The sequence below is a fragment of the Syzygium oleosum genome, unplaced genomic scaffold (genome assembly GCF_021117445.2).
Source record: "Syzygium oleosum isolate NSW1041296 unplaced genomic scaffold, Sole_v2.1 Sole_v2.02, whole genome shotgun sequence".
Taxonomy (NCBI): Eukaryota; Viridiplantae; Streptophyta; class Magnoliopsida; order Myrtales; family Myrtaceae; genus Syzygium; species Syzygium oleosum.
This window is the reverse complement of record NW_026607486.1, coordinates 18,609,599-18,619,377: the sequence shown is the minus strand read 5'-3', so window position 1 is coordinate 18,619,377 and position 9,779 is coordinate 18,609,599. Positions and strand designations below refer to the sequence as shown.

General features: G+C 42.4%; 2 protein-coding genes across 5 annotated transcripts; one reads left to right on the top strand and one right to left on the bottom strand.

Annotated features, from left to right (window-relative positions):
• Nucleotides 1-1,908: 1,908 nt before the first annotated feature.
• LOC115673087 (uncharacterized) lies at nucleotides 1,909-6,132 on the bottom strand. 4 transcript variants are annotated; one of them, XM_056306660.1, is made up of 3 exons: nucleotides 4,538-6,132; nucleotides 2,777-4,038; nucleotides 1,909-2,162 (listed from the first exon to the last, which is right to left on the bottom strand). In XM_056306660.1, exon 1 carries the CDS (start codon nucleotides 6,044-6,046, stop codon nucleotides 4,565-4,567), a length of 1,482 nt encoding a protein of 493 aa, XP_056162635.1. In that variant the 5' UTR covers nucleotides 6,047-6,132; the 3' UTR covers nucleotides 1,909-2,162; nucleotides 2,777-4,038; nucleotides 4,538-4,564. The 4 variants fall into 4 exon arrangements, with proteins under 4 accessions (XP_056162635.1, XP_030451007.1, XP_030451009.1 ...); XM_030595147.2 differs by having other exon boundaries at nucleotides 2,777-2,936; nucleotides 3,087-6,131; XM_030595149.2 differs by having other exon boundaries at nucleotides 2,777-2,936; nucleotides 4,538-6,131.
• Nucleotides 6,133-7,324: 1,192 nt separating this feature from the next.
• LOC115673088 (uncharacterized) lies at nucleotides 7,325-9,739 on the top strand. Its single transcript, XM_030595150.2, has 4 exons — nucleotides 7,325-7,665; nucleotides 8,195-8,451; nucleotides 8,580-9,025; nucleotides 9,190-9,739. The coding sequence occupies exons 1-4, from the start codon at nucleotides 7,523-7,525 to the stop codon at nucleotides 9,457-9,459; spliced, it is 1,116 nt and encodes a 371-aa protein (XP_030451010.1). The 5' UTR covers nucleotides 7,325-7,522; the 3' UTR covers nucleotides 9,460-9,739.
• Nucleotides 9,740-9,779: the final 40 nt, after the last annotated feature.

Sequence of the window (9,779 nt, the reverse complement as noted above, 5' to 3'; positions counted from 1 at the left end):
TGCGTTGCTTTGGATCAGAGTTTTACGGTATGATGCAGCCTCTCGACACATTCTGTGTTTGTTTCTATGAATAACTTTTTATATGAGCATTGTGCTCCTGCTGCCTACTGCATGAAGTGAATGGTCATAGACCGACTAACACGCCCAAAGCATTTGCAACTTCTTCGTGACAGCAGCAGAAGATAACAAACGGATTCACGTGATAGCACAAGCTTTTGAGCTTGGAAATCTGTCCCCCCTTTTTTCCTCTCGGTGTCGCCGTTGCGACGGTTACCGTAAGTGCACGTTCTTCGCGTTACCGATGTTGTTTCTCTTCATTCATTTACCGGATTTTGTTAACTAGTGCCTTTAAGCACCTGTTAAGTGACTAATTAAATGCGGTTTTCAATGTATTAGCATTTCTAGTAAAGTGTGCAATTAGTGTTTTTGAAATCATTATCCGGCATACTTAACGAGTGTGCTTGAACACTCGCCAGTGTAACTTTAACACACACACACACATATATATATAATTTTAGTCTTTTCCTCGTCCCGTGGTTTTTATGCCCCCTGAATTTTCGAAGACAATTGCATATTTTTCCACAGAAAGCAAAAACCTAAAAAGAAAAATTTGAACTTGTACTACTGCTTAACAAGCCTCCCATTTTTCCGATTTTCCAATTCAAATCCCAAACTACTCATGATAATCTACGAATCAATGCTCTAAGAGCGTTTAATAATTTTTGTCGGACCTCCTATGTTGGTTGTCCATTATTTATTATCCAAGACAAGATCGAAAAAATCAAAATTTCAAGCAAGGAGAATTGCAGGATAATCTTTGGATTAATTATCTATATGACCATAATCATCTCCTTCATCTCTCGTTTGAGATACAATAAATGAGCACGACAATAAGATTTACAATGAACCCAACCCACCTTTTTGCACTCCACATGCTGCCACTGGATTTGAAAAACAAGCATGAAAAATCACGTTTCTGGGCTCAACTGCTACCAGGCTATATATATCCGTCCAGGGAGAAGAGAGAGTTTAAACTCTGTTTTCAAGTAAATGGCTCATGAGTCTGTTAATGCAGGCACTGCTAATGACTTCATTGTATCTAACAATAATGAGGGTGATGAAGATGTCAAGCAAGAAGAAGAGAGGGCAAAACCACAGCAACTTGAGAGTGATTTTGATGCTAATTCTCAAATGAACAATCCAATTTCGACTCCATTTGAGCAAGGCGACCTTCCGCAATCGCACTTGGGAAGTTTGCATCCTTCATGTGAGGTGAATTATTGCTTTCATTCTTATCCTTTTTATTCCTAAATGGTTAAGATGGTTTTTTCCTTGTTATTTGTTGGTTTTTCTTGCAGGGAAATTGTCAAATTGTTCATAATTCCTCCATTCTATTGACATGTTTTTTTTGTAGGGTGGAGTGACACCGGTAACTCAAAGATGCATTGAGGAAACATGTCATGAAGAGTCAAGGAGGCAAAGAGCAAAGCCTACTACGAGTAATGTGGACTTGACTCTAAAACTGTCACCACCAGGCAGTGCTATTCAAGAAGATCATATTCTTCATGCCCCATCTGTTCAATTAGAAGAGCCATCTCCAATCTCATCTCAGCACTCATGTATGTCGCTGGATCTTAATTTGAATGAGGTTCTCGACATCGATCTTGATCAACAGGAGGGACCATCATTGGTCTTGATGGGTTGCAAAAACTGTCACATGTATGTCATGGTGTCTGAAATCAATCCGAGTTGCCCCAGATGCAAGAACTGCGAATTCTTGTTGGATGTTTTCCGAGGAAATCTGCCTAAGAAAATGATGAAGGGCTAAAGAGAGTTTCTTTTTCTTTTCAAGGCATTGTCAGCCTTTCTTTTGTTATTTTGGTAGTCGAGCAATGTCAGACAAGTTGATTGAAGTAATTACCATTATGCATTATCAGGTGAAGTTCTTGACATGTTAAATCCAGAAATTCAGAAAAAAAAACAGACGGATCTGCTTTTATTATATCCTTCCATTGGAGTCCTTCATCAGTAGATTTCATATGTCCAATCATCAGGCAAATGTATGAAATGGGTTGAAATCAGAGGAGATTCTGGCACTTGCTTTCGCAAATTTTCCTTCTTGGTCATTCCATTGCCTTGATAGCTTGGCCTATTTCTCCCACCTAGGGAGGAAAAACGAAAATGAAATCATGTAGTGCGAGCAAGTCTGTAGTGCATATTGTGAGCAAGCCTTTCACAGAATTTAGCTACACGTCCCCGAATTTCATCTTGATAACTAGTTATCTCACAGTAACTTTACACAGGATTAAACAAGAATTACTTATCAAAAGGTCAAGTCAGTCAATGATTTTGAATACCCATCCAACACACAGAACGGGAACGGAGTCGTTTGATCTCTAAGGGGCATAAATAAGTTAGGCATAATTAAGGAAACAAAACAATAAGGATGTCTCCCCGTGTCCGTTTAAATAAAGAATTTTACTTTTGCCCCACTTCATTTAAGGGGGAAATGGCTCTTTTAATGTACTCCAATTTACTAAAGAACTCCTGCATATTCAGAAAATGGAAAATATATAATCTCCCAAGACACCTATTTTCACCAGTTTCTGTCAGGGAAAAAGTTTTTCAATCACAAGCATTAGTGAGAAGTCAAAAGCTTATATTGAAGGGAAAAAGAAGAGAAAGAGGAGACCACAGTATCAGCTGAGGCCCATAGGCAAACCAGCTAGTAATGGAAACGACCTGAAAACTTGATGATTGAGGAAAACATGAGTACCTTTGTTCATTTTAACATCCGATTCCTTCCAAGGCTTGGTTGGTTTAGGGATAAAGACACCGGTGCCTCGATATTTCCAGGTGGGAATGTTCATTAGTCCTCTGTCCACATGCGATCCAGGAAAGCATGCCCGCCCTCTTAAGTTCCTCAATCTGCTTTCCTACATTGTTCAAAGCAAGCTTAAGCATGATTATCACGGTGAAATTATTTAGAACGACAGTGAACCCCACTGGTAGTGTCATAATTTAAATTGAAATAGCCAAATACGATTCACGTATTAGGAAATTTCCAGAAAGCAAAGAGAAACAACCTTGAAATTGATAGCAATGTTGGGGAAAGAACTGGCAGCACTTGTCCTTGGACCAACAACAGCTTGAACAGGATGACTATGAGCAATATTCAAGGCATAATTTGACCTGTTCTCACGATGAGTATTTGTTGATTGAATCTCATGAAAAACATCAGATGGTAGCCAGAGCTCTCCATCTTCTAAGTTTGGAGGAAATCCAGACATTTTGGCAGGAACTTGGAATTTATGTATTGATTGAGGCAATGACCGTCCTGGGTCCATTTATGCATGTGTTTGGATCATTAATGGGTGGAGAATTAAATGAATGGCCTCTCACTTTCACTCATAAATCATGTAAGAGTAGCTTATGGTGAGTTCATAAGTGTTCTTTGTATCTTTCTGCACTTTCACTTGCATCATAAGAGGGCATGACACAAGATGACAAGAACTTGGGAAAAGGGCAGGTCGAGCTATGGTACATCTGGTGTACCGTGTACCAAGTGTGTAAAGCCTTGGATAATTCATTACCTTCCTTTTCTTTTATTCAGTGCTAATCCAACGGTCAAGATACCCTGATATACAGTACACTAAGTGTACCTCAGCCTCACTCAAAAACGACAAGTTACAGCCTAATAAATGAGAATAAGCAAACCTAGAACGAATGGAATAGTTAATGTTTTTCCTAATTTAAACTCTCCGCTATCAGCTGTAGCGAGGGTTAGAGAACATGTCGTGTTTTGGCATCCGTGTCCTAACACGTGAGCATTCAATTATTGACATGGACGAATTCAGAACATTGAACAGATGATGAAACATCTGTTCATTTTCGCACCCAATATGTTACCGTTGGTAGTCACGATCACAAACTAGCATGGCATATTTTAAAGCCGTGCTGGCTTCAGTGAGTCGGGACCAGAGCAAATAACATTGTACTGGCAGTAGACCCACGCAAGGCCGCCTGCACATCTTAATCCTGAAATTGGACAGGCAATATGTTTTAAAGGAGAAGCGATATGTTTTAAAGGAGAACCAAGGAATTCCTTGGTACGGACAAAGGGATGCCAGAATCTAAATTAAATGTTCACAAGTTTCCGGAGACCGAGCCTCTGAAACTCGTAAAGGCTAGCCTTCCTAAACTCGGTGGAAAGGAAAACTTCACCGGATGCAAACTTTTGACCTCTCTTTTCTGGCCTTTCATTGGCAAGATTACATGACTAAATAAGAGGATATATGGTCCAGACCAATATTATAAACACAGATTAGCCTTCACCGATTATACACAATCTCAACACGTCCGTTGTCTGATTATGTTATGATGCAAAATTTCTTCATGCAACAGCTTAATCCATAAGGTTAACAGAAGGGAAGAATTTGCTTCCTGTAAATTGCGGCCTCAAGTCATTCAACTGAATAAGCAGACTCACAATCGTTGCCAGTTTTGCAACTCAAATATCCGAGAATACAAACAATACCTCCGCAGGTGTGAAATGTTAGCGCACTCAAGTTGCTTTCTCCAGTATATGCTCCAAATGATCAGCAACAATCTCCGCCACGATTTCTGGAGCAAACCTACCCCTCATGTCTTCTCTGGCTTGTCTTCCTTTTGCCTTAGCATCTGCAGGATTACTCTCCATGTGCCTCATTAGCATCCTTAGCTTATCGACCGAAGGTTCAGCCCATAGATGCCCCTTGAATGGCCCTTCCAGCACTTCGCTCATTCGCTCAACAGGCAAAGGGTAGCTATTGTCGTCCGTCAAGTACTCAGTGGGCCCTGACCAGTTGGTTGCGATCACGGGCAAAGACATTGCCATGGCTTCTACAAGAGGCCTCCCCCATCCTTCCCCTCTTGACGGAAGCACAAACGCATCGGCCGCTTTGTACATTCTTGGCAAATCCACTTGAGCAATGTGGGCATCGATCACATAGGTTGGAGGCCAACCCTTATTTGGTTCTTCTATTTTAGAGTTTTTCACATATTCAACTATCTTGTTGCCAAAGTTTCTGTCCGTGTGATATGGGTTTGTCAGTAAGTACAGAGAAACCCCATCACTCCCAGAGAACTCGTTCAAATATGCCTTCAACAACACATCCCAGCCTTTCCTATACTCCCACTTAAAGATACTCAGGAACACAAACTCCTTTTTTTTCAAACCGAGAATATCCTTTCGTTCTTCACCTAAGACCAAATTTCCAACAGTACCTAGATCAAGCGGCTCATACTTGGCCTGATTGAAAAACTCCACATCTATGGGCTGCACAACCTTAACTACCTTGGATGGATCAACCCCACTATCAACAAAGGTACCCACATGGAAATCAGTAGGAACCCACACACGATCCATCCTGTTACATCTCTTGGCATGCTCAGGGTTGACTCTATCAGACTCAAACATGGTCCTCCCAATCACAGACAAATACTCACCATATCCAGATGGCGGACAAGGCAAGGTCTGAAATAATGGTGGGTACCAAGCACCGGGCTCACTGTGACATACCACAATGGTGTTGCTCGCTGCACATTCTGTCCGGTGAAGCTCGATGGCCAGCCTCCGCATCTTCTCTGGCAAGCCCTCCCAGAACTCATGGGACTGAAGATCACCATGTTGCTCGATGGTCAATCTGAATTTCGGGCTCTTCATGTGCTCTTGGAGGGACAAGATGTAGGACCAGGCCTCTGAGCTGTACCCACCACCGGAGAGGAAAGGAGCCATCCATAGGACACAGTACGGAGGTGCTGGGTCGGAGTCCGGGATCGGTTCTTGGTCGAGTATTCGGGTCCGGAAAAGAAAGTTGGAAACTTTACGGACGATTGATCGGGGGTTTAGTGAGAGGAGCGTTTTCAGGTGCTGGGTTTTGGAGAAGTTCGAGCCGGTGAGAGCGATGGAGATGGCTAGTGAGAGGATTAGGATTGCGGGTACGTAGTAGAACAGGAAAGTTTTGGATCTTGAGGTAGCTCGATTGGGATGTGCTTGGGAATTCATGAGCTAATGGTGAACGGGTGTATGCCTCTGAGAGAGAGAGAGAGAGAGATTTCCTGCTGCAGCTTGAGCTTGCAGAGGAGACGATGGGATCAAGAATCGATGAGAATCAAGAAAGCTGCCATTGACATCCCCTCTGTTTTTTCTTCACCAGAGCCGTTGACTTCCATTGACCTCACCGAAATGGGAAAAACGAAAATGATTAATACCGTAAAAAACCTTAAATTCGTACATTTATGATAAATTTAACTCGAATTATTTTTTTAACTATCAAAAACCCCAAATTGGTACATCTGTGATAATTTTATCCCGAACTAATTTTTTGACCACCAAAAACCCTAAACTGGTACACCCGTGACAAATTTACCTTTCGTTAGTTTCCGTTAAATTTTACTATCAAATTGCTAAGTTTGACAACACGTGGTAATTGACGATTATGTCAGTTTAGGGTTTTACCCCTCTATTTGTCACAAGTTTAACAATTCGTGATTTTTCGTGATATTAATCCAATTTAACGGACACTAACGGAGAATAAATTTGTCACAAGTGTACCGGTTTGGGATTTTTGGTTGTCAAAAAAATTAGTTCGGGGTAAATTTGTCACGGATGTACCGGTTTGGGGTTTTTTGGTCGTCAAAAAATTAGTTCGGAGTAAAATTGTCACATATATATATCAATTTGAGGTTTTTTCATAGTATTAACCCAAACGAAAAAACACGAACAACGGTTGCTTGTCGAAACGCTGGACTTTTCCAAGAATTTTCCAGTCAAGAAAACGAGAATCTTTTCTGGCTTTCATTTGGATAAAAAAAAAAAGATACAAATCTTCTTATCACACCATTCCTTGCAAAACAAGGTCGCAGATCTCTTCTCTGAGGTAACGGGTGACGTTTCTTCTCCCTCCGCAAAGGAAACCCAACTGATGTTTGATTTTTGTCATGTCGGTTGTACTGCAACTCACGAACTTGGTGGATTTTATCTTTTGGTTTTTCACTAATTATGAAACGGAAAAGAGAGGGGAAAAGAAAAGGAAAGGAAAAAACAGAAGGTGGCATCGTCTTTTTCTTCAGTATGAAGCCGGTTCAATCCGCTGACCTTACCAGGAGCGAACCCAAGACGGGCAGAAAACGTCACTGCCTACGAAGCTCCAATTCACAATCTAGAAGGAAGGAGATTCGTGGGTCCTCTCAGATTCAATCCTTAAGACTAATCCAACCTCGTCAAAACATGTCCCAAGAAAGAACAGTGCTAAAGAAGCACACTAATCTTTGCGATGCCGAATTGCTTTCCCGGATTGCCCTCTCCGGTTACTTTAATGTCTTCTAGAAGTTTCCTTTAGAGTATAGTTGCCTATATAAATCGGGTTCGATTCTTGTGTCCTCGCATCGTGTTCATTTTGAGTGCCAAATCGAGACTTCTTGAAATTGTCGAAATCAGAGAGAGAGAGAGAGAGAGAGAGAGGAAGAACTGTGAAGCGAGATGAGTTCGAATACGAAAGAAATGGCCGCGAAAGAAGGAGCTAAAGCAGAGAGGAGGAAGGTGGTGGTGATTGGTGGCGGCGTGGGTGGCTCTCTCGTCGCAAAATCCCTGCAGTCCGTTGCTGAAGTCGTTCTTATCGACCCGTAAGCCACAGAACTCTCCCCTGCTTTTCTATTTTCGAAGAACTCTGATTCATCATCATTCATGGTCCCTTTTTCCCGTTTAACCTGTCTATTTTTCCTGGACTGAGAAGTAAAACACGGTGAGGACGACTGATGGCAAAATGGCATTTGGCATTTTCTTATTATTTTCCTGGTGAATCCCATCTTGAGTACAGAAAGCAAAGCTCTGAGCAATTTACGTTGTGGAACATGACAGTTATGTCGGTTATTGAGGATGAGATTGGCTCGATCTCATTTTCGAAAACCCTTCGTACCGTGTAGCGTGAAAAGTGTTTCCTTTGCATGTATAGAGAGTTTGAGTGATTATCATTAGTTGCCAAAAGGCAGAATGTAACTTCCTCTTTTTTCTTCGGAACACGGCGTGATCTTGGTTGTAGACCACTAATATCAGATGATGCTTGTTGATACTGCGCATAGTGTGCTGATGCTCAGACCGTTTTAGCGCCTCGAATTGATAATCGGCGCTTCTTGAATTTCGAAATGTCAACAGGAAAGAGTACTTTGAGATCCCCTGGGCAGCCTTAAGGGCGATGGTCGAGCCCTCTGTCACCGAAAGATCCGTGATTTATCACAGAGATTATTTCACCCACGGACAGATTGTCACGTCTGCGGCGGTGGACATCACGGAAAGCGGAGTCTTGACTGCAGATGGCGATCTGTATCCGTATGATTATCTTGTTATCGCCACCGGACACGATGATTCAATCCCGAGAGATAGAGGCGAGAGGCTCGTCTACTACAAGGCCGGTGAGTAAAATGCTCGATCACGAGACAACATGGAAATCCTAGTAGGAAATTTCGGTATTACAAAAATCAAGGATGTTTTGGACATGTTTCGATCTTAAAAGCCTGTCTATGTGGCTTGTTATTTGCAGAACATGACAAGATCAGATCTGCGAATTCGATCCTCATTGTTGGAGGAGGTCCCACGGGTGTTGAACTTGCTGGCGAAATCGCCGTTGACTTTCCAGAAAAGAAGGTGACCCTGGTGCACAGGGGTTCCAGATTGCTGGAATTCATAAGTCCCAAGGCTTCCAAAAAGACATTGAATTGGTTGGTTTCGAAGAAAGTCGAAGTGATCTTGGGCCAATCGGTCGATCCGGATTCTATGTCAGACGGTGTTTATCGCACGTCCGGGGGCAACACTATCCAGGCTGATTGTCACTTTGTTTGCATCGGGAAGCCGATCGGCTCGTCCTGGCTTAAACAAACTTTTCTTAAGGACAGCTTGGACAGCCACGGGAGATTGATGGTCGACGAGCACTTGAGGGTCAAGGGCTACAAGAATGCTTTCGCTGTCGGCGATATCACCGATATTGAAGTAAGTAAAATCCGATGCCTACCTTGTATGTTAACTTGATTCCCTCGAGCACTCTTCGTCAATCCTTCTCTCCGTGCCTCATCTGTAGTTATCATACAGGGAATCGATCCTGAAAGTTTAGGTCCTAACGAATGATGATGTTTTTTCTGTGGCTAATAATACAGGAACTCAAACAAGGCTATGTGGCCCACGCGCACGCTGCGATCACCGTGAAAAACCTGAAGCTGTTGATGAGCGGAGGAGGACACGCGAGCAAATTGTCTGCTTACAAGCCCGGACCGGCGCTCGCTATTGTTTCCCTCGGAAGAAAAGAGGCGGTCGCGCAATTCCCGTTCATGACGGCAATCGGATGGTTTCCTGGAAAGATCAAATCTGGCGACCTTTTCGTGGGGAGGACGAGGAAACAGCTCGGGCTCAAACCGTCGTCTTCGTAACCAAAGTCGCCGTCGATCGGGAAATGAGAGAACGCGAACGGTCTAGAGGTGTTGCTGGGCATGTTCCTTGGTGTTGTATGAATGCATTGGAACAAGGGTGGAGTAGTCTGTAGGAGGTGTGTGTGAAATTTGCAGCGTGTGTTTGTTAAAGATTGAATTTTGTTATTCAGTAAATTACTTAATTTGTTTTTCTGGGGTTGTAAGTTTGTTTACTTCTGTAAAATGCATGTAATTATTCGCAATTAATAATTATTCATGATTATTGAAGGACGAGTTATTTTCGATCTATCATAACTGGTAAAATTATTGACATTGTTAGA